This window comes from Quercus lobata, chromosome 6, assembly GCF_001633185.2.
Source record: "Quercus lobata isolate SW786 chromosome 6, ValleyOak3.0 Primary Assembly, whole genome shotgun sequence".
In the NCBI taxonomy this organism is placed as follows: domain Eukaryota; kingdom Viridiplantae; phylum Streptophyta; class Magnoliopsida; order Fagales; family Fagaceae; genus Quercus; species Quercus lobata.
Genome location: NC_044909.1, coordinates 31779971 through 31795205, shown reverse-complemented (window position 1 = coordinate 31795205; position 15235 = coordinate 31779971). Strand labels below are relative to the sequence as shown.

The following is a 15235-nucleotide window of genomic DNA, read 5'->3' as shown; positions in this document are numbered from 1 at the left end:
TATATGTATAACCAAATTATATTGGTATCGCATTTGATACTAAGAGTATATTTCTAGAACTAACGTTTTTTGCTAGCAATTCTAGGATATGCTTACAATCTACACTGGTATGTGCTACAGCTTGTACCCATAAACTTTTGCTTTTGACCATTTTCTTGGTCGTACTTGGAAACTTTTGCTCTCGGCCAATTTCTGGGCCATGTAATTAGAAAAATTGTTCTAGGCCAAGTCTTGGGCCAGGTACATGGAAAATTTGCTATTATCAAGTCCTAGGCCATGTTGCTTGGAAAAATCTATTTTGGTCAAGTCCTGGGCTAGGTACATGGAAAATTTGTCTTTTCCCAAGTCCTAGGCCATGCCACTTGGAAAATTTCTATTTTGCTCAAGTCCTGGGCTAGGTAAATGGAAAATTTGCTTTTTCCCAAGTCCTAGGCCATGCTACTTGGAAAATTTCTATTTTGTTCAAGTCCTGGGCTAGGTACATGGAAAATTTGCCTTTTCCCAAGTCCTAGGCCATGCCACTTGGAAAATTTGTGCTTTGCTCAAGTTCTGGGCTAGGTACATGGAAAATTTGCATTTTCCCAAGTCCTAGGCCATGCCACTTGGAAAATTTGTTCATGACCATTGAATTTTTCAATCTTCAGAAAAAAAGTTCCTTTGTAGCCCCTCATTTTCAAGTGGGCTTACTGAACTGGTTTCTTTTCTTTTCTTTAAAGGGATGAGAATTTGTTTTCTTCTCCGAGGATCTTCTAAAATATCCTTTCTTGGTTGTGAACAAATTCTTTATGTAAAGAATCTTCTTTTATGAGTCATCTAAGGTTGCTCTCAATGGTAGACTGATGGCCAGGAGCTCCACCAAGATGATTCTGTCATGGTGTTTTCTTCAAGTGGGGGATCTTCGTACGGGGATCCTGGAAGAGGATGACTTCCTCTAGGCATGCTCGTTGAAGGCTGTCTTCACAAACCTCATAGTCTGTTTCTTTACAAGGATCTCTACCGCTACTACTTTTTTAGAGATCTTCTCACTTAATAGGTATTTCTCTTCTTCGGGGAACTGGGTCAGTGAGTTTGTTACAGCTTAGCTCTTGATAGCTCTGGGATTCTTCAGACCTATGTTGTATTGGGAAATTAATATTAACCACCGGGCTACTCTTCAAGATTGCAGGAGTTGATTAAGGAGGGCTTTTATTGGATGAGAGCTTGTCACTAATAGGATTTGGTGGGATGAAAAGTAATGATTCAGTTGTTGAGATGCATAACTGCCATACACGCCTTTTCTATGTTGGGATACCTTCTTTCAATGTCCTTCAATGCTTTGTATGCTTGGGATCAAGATCCCAGGTACAACAATAGTGATTTTGCCATGGATAGTACCCATATGGTAGGCAAATGACTCATGATTTGTTGAAATTTTATGAAAGACATTTGGTTGCCCAACTCCCCATATGAAAATATTCCCCTTCTTCAACAGTTTGGATAGTCCACTAATGACCAAGGTTGGTCTTGGTGTGAATTTCCTAATGTAAGAAACTCTTTCTAAGAAGCTCTTTGAGTTCCTTGATCGTGGTATGCCTCTTCATGGTTGATATTGTTATTGCCTTAGTTGGATCTATGCGGAGATCGATGTTAGGCGAAGGAAATTTATCCTTTGGATGTGCCTTATTTAGTTTGAAGGAGTTCACGCCAATAAATCTTCATATTTTTTCAATAGCTCCACCAGTTGCTCTTTTTTTCTGTACTGACTGCTGATTAGGATGGGCCCTGGGTTCCTTGCGTTAGCTCCCAAGTTCACCTCTTCTAGTTTTTCCTTTGGTAGGATTTATGTCTTCCTTTTCATATCTGTAAGTTTCTCCAGGATCTTCGTAAACAGTATATTAGCCTTCCTCCTTCTTTCTTTTTCTGTCCAAGGGATCCCTCAAACCATGGGCATTGCTTCCTTCTTCTAGGATGGGAACCCCTCGGGATCCTGGAGATGGGAAATTCTGACTCATCGTATCCCTAGGTTCCTCCAAGATCTCTTCCTGGGCTATCATGTAAGATGGTGGTCCGAGATCCTCTTGTAGGCTACATTCAGGTCCCGCGTGCCTTCATAAGCAATATTCTGCTTTCCCTCCAGGTTTCTTCTTCTTCTGCGATAGGAACCCCCGGGATCCCAAATATGGGAGCTCCCTGGGATCCTAACAATGAGATATTCTTCAGCTGGAGCCGATTCATCATAAAGTATATTTTCCACAAAATTTACTTTGTGCTGGATGAAATGACTAAGATTGGCAGTGACTTTTGTGGTCTTCCCATTCAATCCCTCTTTCACGTACTAGTGATACATTGAGAGGATTAGGCAATAGTTGTGATGTCATGGTTGGCCTTTAGAGCTAGTTGTAAGTGTCTTCCAGTGGTCTCTGTATCTCCTCCAAATCTTGTTATTTCCATAGGTGAGCCCAATTATTGAGTTGTAAGAAATGATAGATGTATTGTATAATTGTTGAGCTTTCAATAATGTTGATTTTGCTACTAACTTGCAATATAGTGTTTCTATTGATTTTCTTCAAAATATATTTAAGGTCCACTGCATAATATGCTTTAGCCCCCAAGACATGAGGCGGTTGTTGAATCATGCTTGATCCACCTTCTCTTTATGCTATTATGGAACTTCTACCCATTTTCCGGATGCCTCCATTTTTTTTTTTTTCAACCATTTTACTTTGCTGGATTCGTGGAAATACTTCGCCTTTGCTGGAACTAACGATCTTTTAGGCTTTGTTGAAATTGAGGGTGTACTTAGCCTTACTGGAATTAAGGATCTCCTCAACTTTGTTGAAATCAAGGATCTCCCAAGCTTTACTTTCCTGGAGTTAAGGATCTCTTAAACTTTGCTGGAATTAAGGATGTACTCAGCCTTGCTGGAATAAAGGATCTCCTCAGTTTTGTTGGGATCAAGGATCTCTTCAACTTTGTTGGGATCAAGGATCTCCCAAGCTTTGCTTTCCTAGAGTCAAGGATCTCCTAAACTTTGCTGGAATTAAGGATGTGCTCAGCCTTGCTGGAATAAAGGATCTCCTCAGATTTGTTGGAACCAAGGATTTCTTAGGCTTTGTTGGGATCAAGGATCTCCCAGGCTTTGCTTTCCTGGAGTCAAGGGTCTCTTAGACTTTGCTGGAATTAAGAATGTACTCAGCCTTGCTGGAATAAATGATCTCCTCAGATTTGTTGGGATCACGGATCTCCCAGGCTTTGTTGGGATCAAGGATCTCCCAAGCTTTGCTTTCCTGGAGTCACGGATCTCCTCAGATTTGTTGGGACCAAGGATTTCTTAGGTTTTGCTGGGATCAAGGATCTCCAAGGCTTTACTGGGATCATGGAACTACTCCATTTTGCTAAACCCATGGGTGGAGCCAAGGAACTTGTCCATTTTGTTAACCTGCGCCATATGATATTATTATCAAGTTGCTGTAAAATTATTTAGCCCCACAACGTGAGGAAATTGTTTTGCTATGTAATTTACATTTCATCAAATCTCTTTGATTCACTTATTTCTCTTTCTTCTTTTTCTTTTTAAACAAATGAAACAACATCATGATTTTTTTTTTAAAAGAAAGAATACATTAGCCCCCAAATGTGGGGTCATTTCTCTATTATGTAGCTCATACAATCTTCATTTCATCAATATATTTTATTTGTTCACTTCTCCATTTTTCTTTAAAGCAATGAGACAATATTATAATTGTTTAAATATTACTACATGACCCCCTATTTTTCTTTTAAAACGCAGGGCAATGATCTATTATGTTCAAATGAGACAATATTATAATTGTTTAAATATTACTACATGACCCCCTGTTTTTTCTTTTAAAAAGCAGGGCAATGATCTATTATGTTCAAATTGTAAAGCAGAGAAAATAATAACGCATAAAACTTATCTTGTGTTGGGAAATTCCCCAAAATTCCATATAGAGTCTCTCGGTAGAACGTTCGTTGGAGGAACCCACACTTTTGGGATCTTGATGTTGAACGCACCAAGAGGAACTTTCCTTCCTCTAAGTGTTTCCTAGCTTTGGAGCCATGCTTGCGAAGGGACTGCTTTTTTCCCTCTCCTTTTTCCCAGTCCCCAGTGGAGTCGCCAAAATGTGAGGGTGCTTTTTTCTTTAACACACAGGCCCAAGGATCCTGGGCCAAATAGTTGTATTTTGGTGGACTGGGCTTGGTTCACCGCAGCTAAATATGGGCTGATTACGAACCAAGTTGTGCGCAAGTCACATAAATCTCCTCAAGGCAAAAATGCGATTCCTCCTAAGCAATAAAATACCATTATAAGTGTTTTAGTATCATAAAAGGATCCTTTACTCTTACAAAACAAGTAAAATAGATATTCATAATATTCACAATGAGAAAGAGATTGAAATAGAATATTTAAGACTTATCTTTTATCGTATAAACATTTTAAAGAATTCCTTCACTTGGTACCCCGGGCGTACTGTCGTGGGATCCCGGGGCGTATTAGGCCTGTAAGAACCTAGAATCTCTGGTTCTCTGCACTATACAATCTTTCTCCATACTTGTTATGCAATGGAGTTTTGTCCTTTCCTTTTACTTCTATAGGTCCTACACAAGAACAACTATACAATGCACATATCTTCAAATAATTGTTAGTTTCTTAGATTAATACATATACATATATGTAAATGAATTTCATGAGAATGATTCAACCACGAGGATCCTGGCCCCAATTCTCACAGACTTATGCTTTTGCACAAGACTTGTGGGATTTGGAACTCAAGTCTGAGTGGCTTTACTTGGACAGGGACTCAGCTTTACAAGCAAGAATATATATAATGAGCAGCAAGAAGCAGTAAAGAAATATGCAAAGTAATTGTTAGAAATTCTCAAATCAATATGAGATATTTCATTATTTTTCTTGATTGTGGATTACAAATGTGCTCACTAAGACGTGATACAATGTTCAAATAAGTTCAAAAATTACAGACTTTGATGGCTATTCAAGCCTCTAAGACTTGCAAAGTTTGAATCCTTTTGAATCCAAGTATGTGCTATAGTGGCTGTTTCTGGGATACCGGGAGACATTCCTCTGTTTTTCTTAAATTTTACAGAGTTCTAATGACTCTGTTATGATATTCTTCATACTGAAAATTTTCTCCTCTTCAACATAGGTTTTCTCTTCCTTTTATAGTGTGTTTTCTAGGGCTCCATGGTACTAGTGATTTCTCTCTTTTGCCCCTTAGAGCTCGTGCTGTGACAGTTGCTCAAGGGCTGGTCTCTTCCCCTTTTTCTCATGGTTTTCATCTTTTAATACTGTTTCTCTAAAAGTCACTTGCTGACTTTCCATTCCGAGGCGTCCTAGCCTTCAATCTCTCTTCCTTCAAGATTTCTCACTTTTCAGACTCAGCTGCGTTTGTATTTCCTTGCTGTCATTATTCCCAAATAGTTGGAATCTTTTACTGCTGGGTTGAAAGTTCTCTTCCAGTTGCTTCTACGTATGATTTTCTCATTCTTGGTTCCTTGTGGTACAGCTCCTTTGTTCATGAATGTTTGCTCTATACTTTCTGATTCTTTGTTGCACCAGTGGGTACTTGAGAAGGACATCTCTGTTCTTCATTTCTTGTATTTCGTGGTACCTTTCTTGAGTTGTCTCAATCCTACAGCAGCTGTCCTGCATTACCTGAGGATCCCGGGCCTCTGGCAGCCTCTGGGTATCCCGGCCCAATTCTTTCACTGAATCTTGCTGGACTTTTTGATGACCTTTTTGCTGGAAATCTGAATATAAATTGGGCCTTAATGTTGATTCTTCTTGCTGCTTGAATTGGGCCTTCTTTATTTTTCATGGGATGGGCTTTCTTGTGAAATTTTGGCCTTCAACAATTACTAATCTAGTAATTCTACTACTGATTTAGAAGGGACACTAAACTTATAATTAAAAAAAGTAAAATATTAGTTAATAATTTTTTTTAAATCATCACCTAAAAATTTAAATTAGATGACACAGGAAAAAAAAAAAAAAAAAAAAAACTCTCAACCAAATCTTCACCATAAAAATAAATCATCTCCAATTTCCCTCCCACTTCTTAGAAAAAAGAAAAAAAAAATCGTTTACATTATTAAGCAGTTTTTTTTTTTTTTTTTGGAGAAGAAGAAAACTATTAAGCAGTGAGGACCGTTGATATGGGATAGTTGAATATGAAGAAGATCAAACGGTGTTTATATAAGGAAAACCTACTCAGCTATCACACAGTAACATTTTGTTTTTTGGTTTTTTTTTTTTTTTTTCCACTCTCTCAGAGTCTCAACGCAACAAAGGCACAGCTCACACAAACACACCCTATCAACCAAAACAGCTCCAAACAAGAAGAAGCAGCTCAAAACGACGCCGCTGAGTGTCTACTCCGATCATGGCTTTCTCGTCCCGCCTTTTGTCCAAATCCAAACAGGTCTTGCTTTTCTCAAATCTTCGATTTTGTTGACCAAGCTTTTTTTTTTTTTTTTTTTTGAGTCTTGAATCTGTTTGGATACTCTGAAAATGCAAACTTTTTAGGGATGCCAAAGAGAATAGTGTATTAGATCTGCGAAATGATGAATTTTTGTTTCCGTTTCTTACTAACCAAACAGTGCGTTAGGGTTTCTTTGTTCGATGGATTATTATTGTGGATCTGTTGGGTGTGTAGAAGTTTAGGGTTTGGAGTGTAGGAAATGGTGGATTGTTAGGGTTTGAAAATTGTGTAAAAGCATGATTTTTTTTATTTTTTTTTATTTGATGTTTGTGTGTGTGTGTGTGTGTGTGTGAGTGGGCTTATCAGTGTTAGAAATTCTATATGTGTAGCAAATGGGTAAAATAATCGGCATGGCAACGATAGTGTGAAGGCAGAAATTGATATTTAGTTGGATTCATCCTTTTGTAAAAATATACATTGTGTGATGGGAAATGAAATGAATAAAAATGAAGGGTGGTTTGTGTCAATGTTTTTTAATCCAAAAACAATAACAGTAATGTAGGTGTAATAGTTGTAAAACGGTTATTGTGTGTGTGTTGTAGTTAGATAAGGTGGCGTGAGGAACTAAATTATGTTTATGTGACCTATTGTTTTGAAAAAAATTACCTATGTTTAGATGGAGAGAGAGAGTAAAGGAAAAGGGAATATGGAGGAAAATGTACTAAAGTTTAGTGCATTCTGGCTACCTTTCCGCCTCATTTCATCTAATTCCCATCTCCTACAGTTCTTAACATACATGTAAGATGATAATTAACTACAATGTAGCGTGTTTTGATGCAAGTTGACAATCCCCCCCCCCCCCCACTCCCCCAAACAAAATTCCCACATTCCATTCTCTTAGTTGGTGATGTTTTGTAAGATTTGGCTGCAGTTTTGAGTAAAATTAATTTGCTTCTTATCATGGAACTTAAATTGCACAAAGCTCCAATACTTTTAATTCTTTCTCTCACTCATGTCAATATATATATGTACATATATGAATGTGTGTATATATGTGCTATGTGTATATATATTTGCTTACTATTTTATAGGATTTGGTCCATGCAATGAGTTGACTTTATACTCTATTTTTATTCTTCTTGTTCTTTCTCACTTTTTCTTTTCTTTTAGATACAGTTTTGTGGTAGCCAAATCACCTTTCAACAAACACATGCTATTCCAGCCCGTTGCTTTGCCAAACAAGCTGATCGCCCTGTTCTAAAGGGAGATGGTAAGTGAATATGAAGGTTTCTTGTTGTTGCCATCAATTATTAGTGCTTTTAAATGCTTTTCATCACATGGCATGTAACTGCATGTGTGTATTTGCATAAACAGTCATGTGCCCAAATCATGTGTCTTATTTGTCAGTCCATGCTTATAACGTGCATATGTTAAGATTTCTAGGATTTTTGTTGTAAATTGTGAACACATGTATTCATGTATGTTAAAGATATCTCTATGATCACGCAGAATGGTTACTGTGGAAAGTTGAACTATGACATTAATATTCATAATCATTTCACGGCATCCACTGTTTGGGACCATTCTTTTGATGGATCTGTCAAATGTTGCTATGTATGATGATTGTCATCATATATTGATGTATTAATGATCCATTACTAATAGATTTTTGTTAAATTTTTGGTACGTGTTTTTTTATTTTATCAATGAATTCTTTGCCTGCACGAACTTTTAACTGACAAATGATTACATTTGAACCCAATAGAAATGTTGAAGGGCATCTTTCTTGAGGTTAAGAATAAATTTGAGGCAGCCATGGGGATACTTCGCAAGGAGAAAATCACTATTGACCCGGAAGATCCAGCTGCTGTTGCTCAGTATGCCAAGGTCATGAAGACAGTAAGAGAAAAGTAAGTATTTGTTTTCTTTTACCCTTCACCTTTTTTCACCTGTTTATGTGTATGCATGCATTAAATTTTATTTATTTGGTAATTAGTTTATGCAACTAGTGGATCTTTTGGGGGAAATGTTATTTGAGTCAAAGCTCATCAGCATGCATTCGTTAATTTTTCAAAATGTTTCTGTTGTGCAAATTTCAAGGGGGTATTTATATAATAGTGATATGTATGTATGTTGCTATTATGCATCTATTCATGCATCTTGTACTACTGCAAAATTGGAGGAAAAACATATGTAAGGAGTGGCAAGTAATGTAAAGGAAGCTGGTAGAAAAGGAACAAAACTACTTTTATATTTTGGGGGTTGGGGTAAACAATAGCACTGGGAAGGGTTATAAAAATTCCAATAAAAAAAGGGTGAAATCAATTTAAGAATGATGATAGGATGCATCTTAATTAGACTTAAAAGGTTTACTAATTATATATTAATATCTTTTTCCTAAGTATTCTTAATTCCCAACTCCAGAAGCATCTACAAAATGCTATCGTTAGTTGTGCTCATTTTTTACACACTCTTAGAATTTCATTTGAGACTTCACTCATGCTCAAGTTTTTTTTTTTCACAATTCAATTGTAAAAATAAAATCATGCAAAAGTTTGATGAGATCATAGGGATAAATCATTTTTCCCCATTCATCTGAGCCACTGTTGTTGGATAATCTGAACTGTTCCATATATTATAGGTAGCTTTGTTCTCTTGTATCCTCTTTCTGTGTGTATCTATTCCCCCCCTTTTTACTTCTTGTTCAGGAAAATATTGAACATGAATTAGAATATTGTGCCTTTTGATTGGGAATCCTTCATTTCACAGTTATCATTTGAATTGGCTCAAGATGGAACAGTTATGCATTGTTAAAAACTTATTGGTCCACGCTCTTGAAATTAAAACTTTTTTAACACACACACAGTGATAGTGCCAAGTCAAAAGTGAAAATTTGGATTTCATGATTGACATTAAATATGTTGATAAATTTGGGCATTCCTGGCTTGGCTGCACTTATGGAATATCACATGCATAATGATATTATATAATACATTAGATTGGCTCAAGATGGAACAGTTATGCATTGTTAAAAACTTATTGGTCCACGCTCTTGAAATTAAAACTTTTTAAACACACACACAGTGATAGTGCCAAGTCAAAAGTGAAAATTTGGATTTCATGATTGACATTAAATATGTTGATAAATTTGGGCATTCCTGGCTTGGCTTGGCTGCATTTATGGAATATCACATGCATAATGATATTATATAATACATTAGATTTGATTAATGATACTAGTAAGCATCCTGTTAATAGTGTGATTAACATCCTTCCTCAACTGCTTATATATCACTGTACAAGAAGTGAAGAATAAGTTTGTATCTGTTTGGTGGGTGAATCACTTTCATTTTTATGCACTTGGTGTAACCTTTATTAAGTATGATGAATTCGCCTATTCATTTCTGCTGTGCTTTCTGCAGGGCTGACTTGTTCTCAGAATCCCAAAGGATTCAGTTCACCATACAATCACGAACTCAAGATATTCCTGATGCACGATCATATCTGTTGACATTGAAGGAAATACGAATTAAGTATGTGATATTCTGTTATTCACCTTATTGCATCCTCTACTTTAGATATGACCAGTGTGGCTAATAAATTTTCCTGCTGAAAGCTATTTGTAGGATTCTAAATACCTTTATTTCTACATCACATGTTATTCATGCTTACATACATATATTTTTTTGTTGTTGCAGGAGGGGTCTCACAGATGAACTTGGTGCAGAGGCAATGATGTTTGATGCACTGGAAAAAGTTGAAAAAGAACTCAAAAAGCCCCTTATGAGGAATGACAAGAAAGGAATGGCTGTTCTTATGGCTGAGTTTGATAAAATCAATAAGAAGTAATTGCCATCTTAACCTATTTGAACTTCGTACCTTTTTTTATTTTTGGGGGAATATCAGTAACTTTTTAACTTGATCTATGGTGCATCTAAAGTTGTTCCACTTAGCTAGCTATAAAGTGTTTGCTAGGTGTACACAGGCTTTGTTGTGTTTTGTAGTAAGATCATCTTACTTTCCATTGGTCCTTAGGCTTATGTGGGCTCATCTGATCACTGATGTGTATATCAATGTACTTATATGTTCTTACTGTTTTTCACGGTTACATCATACGAATTATTAGTGCTCTGGTTCAAAGAGTTGGCATGTCTGTAGCAATTAAAGTAGTTCCTTCTGGGAGGGTATTTGTCTTTAATATATGATTTTTAGGAAAGGGAATGAAATTTCAAGATATAAAGCATTGTCGTACCGGCTAAATTAGTGTCTTACACAACATTTGAATTTTTCAATGGAGTGAAAATATAGGATTGGTTTTTGTATGCAACTCACTTTTTCATTTTTTATTTTTATTATTATTTTAAGAAAGCAATAAGAAGTCTTTCCTTTTGGATAGCTCAAAATAATTCTTTTGTTTCTTCATGCGACTCTGTTTGCTATTCTGAGAAAATTATATGATAAAAGAAATATATCGATGTGTGTGAACCCATGCACTTTTATTTCTATTCATCTTCACTGGTAAAAGGTTACAGGTTGATTAATGAAGTTGGAGTTTTCGTGTGAGATATAGCATTGCTTGCTTTATGTGATCACTTATTCAACACGTTTATCTGTTAAGGATGAGTTTAGTATGGTTCTATTATTCAGTTAAATTTTTTTGTTTGAATTAACTTCTTTCTCCTTTTAGGCTTTCTATGTGTTCCCTTTTACTTTACATGGTTGTGTGAATATTGAGGTGAATTGCTTATTCCTTTTTTGAAGTTTTTCACTCTTTGAATTATTAACACTAAGAGGTTTTGGCAAGATGGGTGGTATGGGGATCAACCCTTTCAATTGGCTTTTCCAAGGCTGTATGGTATTGCCATTGATAAGGAGGTTTCTGTTGAAGCTTCTTTGCTAAGGCAGGGGGCGGAGGAGAGAAGAACTTGGGATGTCCTTTTTATTAGAGATTTTAATGATTGGGAGATGGATGAAGGGCTGCATTTCCTTTGTATATTGGGAGCCAATACTCCTCCTATGGATGTTGGAGACCGGATGAGATGGAAATTGAAGCCTAATGGGGTTTTTGACATCCGGTCGTTTTATAACAAATTAAGGGATTCTCCCTCAACTGTCTTTCCTTGGAAAGCTATTTGGAGAGCAAAGGCCCCTAGGCGAGTTTCTTTTTTTGTTTGGTGTGTAGCTTGGAATAAGATCCTAACGGGAGATAACTTGAGATTAAGGATTGGTTTTTGTGGATTGGTGCATTATGTGTCGTCATTGTGGAAGGACAGTTGACCACTTACTTCTTCATTGTGAGATGGCTTATCGGTTATGGAGCTTTGTCTTTATAACTTTTGGCTTGTCTTGGGTTATTCCTAGATCAATTCCAGACTTGCTCTTTGGCTGGTGGAATTGGCTGGGGAAGCATTCGTCTCAGATTTGGAACTTAGTCCCATTGTGCATCCTTTGGTGTATTTGGAAGGAACGGAATCGGAGGACTTTTGAGGATTTGGATAGTTCCAGTGATCAGATGCTTGCTTCTTTTAGTGGAACTCTTTTTGATTGGTCTCGGGTGTGGGGACTCACGTCTGGTGATTCCCTCCCTTCTTTTCTTTGCTCGCTTTCTATTTTGTAATTTTTCTATTGTTTGGTTTTCATTTTTGTTTTTCTCTGTTTTCCTTTTCTTGTATTTTCTAGGTTTGCTCTATGTTCCTCATGCATAGAGTAGCCTTTCGTATATATATCATTCTTACTTATCAAAAAAAAATATTATTATTAACACTAGGATTGTTGAGGCCTACTGGTAGTTGATCTGGTTGATGACTTGTCTGAACTCTGGGCCATACGTCAGACTGGCTGTAGCATTTTCTGTTTTACCTACTGTATTTAATTATGAATGGTAGCAAATCTCAGATTTTAGTGATGGTATCTCTGGTACTTTTTTGTTGCTTCTCTAGTTGAGGTGTGATGTAGATTTCATTGCTTTTTTTTCTTCCTTCCCTAATCTTTCCAGGCTTGGAATTCGAAAGGAAGATTTGCCCAAGTATGAAGAACAGCTAGAACTCAAAATTGCCAAAGCACAGCTAGAGGAATTGAAGAAGGATACTCTTGAAGCAATGGAAACTCAAAAGAAGCGGTATGTTGATGCTTGCTGACAATCTTATTCTAATCACTTTTTTTCCTTGAAAGTCAATTTCTGGCAGACCATTCTGGGTCTCCTAGATGATTGGGAGATCAAAATTTCTGGGAATTCTTTGTGAGCCTTGACTCTTTGCTTCGGAGAAAATTCAATCTGATCCCTTTGTTGATTTTGATAAATAGCTATGAATATGGTTTTGTGCAAAAATGGATTTCAACTATTGAGACCACCAGGGTAGCACAATTGGCTACAGACCATGCCTCATGAAGAGAGGTCACTAGTTTGAATCTTTCATTCCTCCTCCCTCCCCTAGGGGCCAAAACTTATTGTTAAGATTTTTAACCATTGAAATATGTGCAAGGGTCTTTATGCCTTGGGTCTCTCAAGTCTCTTAGTGGGGGTGGGGGTTGGGGGGGAATAAGGGCCGAAAGTTGGCAATGCATTGATTTGATCCCGTTTTTAAGGAATGCATACAAAACAAACTAAATTTGTAAGTATAACTTCTTATATAGATTAGCATATATATTTGTTGGAAAAGAGATTGAGAGGAGCGGAGAGGATTCTTCTGATATAATGTAATGCTGACCATGTTGAAATTTAGTGAGTCTGGTGCTGATTGAGGTGGTTTCTATATGGGGATTAGTTTTTTTTTTTTTTTTTTTTTGAAATTGTTCAAATTCAGAGGCCAATGACAATTTGGAGGCCCCAGCTAAGTTGCAAAGTCTGTATTGGTCCATTATTTACATCCAGGGTGATAGGTTCTCAGTAGACCAATGTGGCCAAGTTAGATTAATAATATTACTGGAAGCCACATTCGTTATACTATTTGTCTGTTTAGTAGACATCTCTGCAGAATATTAACCTTAACTGATTTGAAATTAATACATGGTCTTGGTTTGATTTCAGGGAGGAATTCAAGGATGAGCAAATGGTTGATCCGAAGTCGTTGGATATCCGAAACTTTATCTAAGATTGAGATTTGCCTTGTACTTGTTTGTTTGGGGTTAAATAATTGTTTGGGCAGAGTGAAAACCCTCAATTTTTGTTTGGGAAATGGACATTGGAGAGTGAATCTCCATTTTTCTTTGTAACTCTTGTATACTTGGATATGGATATCTGGTCAATGAATTCAAAATAAGTTTGTGTAGTTATTACAAGATTGCAAATCTTTTACAAATCACAGGATTTGAGATCCAAAGGATTCAAATCCCATGATTTGTAATTACATTTTTTGTGAAGCTTTTATTTAGGAACTCTAGAAAGCATTTTTGAAATCTCTAGCAAAGTAACATATGGATAAATCGTTGCCTTAGTTATTCACTAATCCCATTATCGTAGGGTTTGAGCTTCATATAGAAATTCATGCTTTGAATCATATTCCCATACTAGCTGGTACACACTGGCGTTAAAGACCATAACAGTTACTTCCAGTTACTACTTTTGCTTTGCATATACAGTTCTAAATAGGTGTTCAAGCAACATTAATGGTACAAATCTCACATCTAGGGACTGTCTTTTAAGATTTTCATCACTAGTCTATATTTTTTATTAGGCTACAGGAAGCAATAGAGGGACTTATTTCAATTTCATTTCCACACAACATATATAAAATAGACTTCGTATGATAGAGCAGTAACGTTTGCAAGGGAACTGTGCATTTTTCAGGTCGAGTTTGAAGGTGAATGTAAGAATGCGATTTCTGCTATCAACAATTATTAAATAGTTGTCCACTCAATAGCATTTAAGACTTCAAGTTCATGAAGGGAGCCTACATCCACCCAAAAAAAAAGTCATGAAAGTGAAAGGGGGCCTTAGAGTTTGTCTTTGTTGCAGCAAGAGAGCTACTGATGCCTTATATTAAAAAAAAAAGGACATTCTCAATTGGTTTCAATCTTTTTAAAATGTTTGAGCTCTACGTGTTTGTTAAACTCACTAGCCGAGGAATAACCTTGTTACTCCAAGGGGACAAAACAACTCCTTTCTGTAAGAAGGGACAAAACAATTCTACTGAGCAAAGGATGTTGATGGCCAACTTCAGTTGCTACAAGAGAAACTCATTGTTTGTTGTTTCCTTATTTTTACTTAATTGGGTTAAGCTTTTAGTTTTATCTTTTTACCCTGTTCATCTTTCATTCATTAGAACTAGAATGAGAATAAAAATTGGCAATTGTCAAACCAAATCATTTAAATAATGCTTTATTGAATTGGTAAGAAAAAAATAAGATCATACTCTAAATTGATACTTTTCTGAATTCATTCGCCACTATAACTTTTGAGCTTGGAAATGCACCTAGGGATGAGAAAATGATAGTAGCATATGGAAGCATTAAAGTAAAAGAAATAAATGGACGTAGAGATGGGAGAATATACGAATGGTTGGGTAGAGAGTTATAGGTTCCACTTAATGGCTTCAGAATCATCCTTATAAGTTTTCACAAGTCACAACTAATTGAAATGCTATGAGACAGAACCCATAAGGTTAAAAGTACCTTCTTGATACACATTCTCTATTTAAATTCACCTTAACACAGAATGAGAATCCCAACTAACAAATTAAGAATCAATTATATAATAAGAAAATTGTTTCACATGATTTTACCTCTTCCACCAAAATTCAATCACAATCCCAATGCGTAACAAATTAACAAATTATTGAACCATTGTCAAATTGCAG

At 36.3% G+C, this 15235-nt stretch overlaps 1 protein-coding gene across 2 annotated transcripts; it reads left to right on the top strand.

Moving 5' to 3' along the window:
- The first annotated feature begins 6256 nt into the window (after positions 1-6256).
- Positions 6257-13712, top strand: LOC115994989 (probable ATP synthase 24 kDa subunit, mitochondrial). 2 transcript variants are annotated; one of them, XM_031119372.1, is made up of 7 exons: positions 6257-6440; positions 7617-7710; positions 8206-8350; positions 9863-9973; positions 10139-10285; positions 12436-12558; positions 13468-13712. In XM_031119372.1, the coding sequence occupies exons 1-7, from the start codon at positions 6402-6404 to the stop codon at positions 13529-13531; spliced, it is 723 nt and encodes a 240-aa protein (XP_030975232.1). In that variant the 5' UTR covers positions 6257-6401; the 3' UTR covers positions 13532-13712. The 2 variants fall into 2 exon arrangements, with proteins under 2 accessions (XP_030975232.1, XP_030975231.1); XM_031119371.1 differs by having other exon boundaries at positions 6262-6440; positions 7611-7710.
- The last annotated feature ends 1523 nt before the right edge of the window (positions 13713-15235 follow it).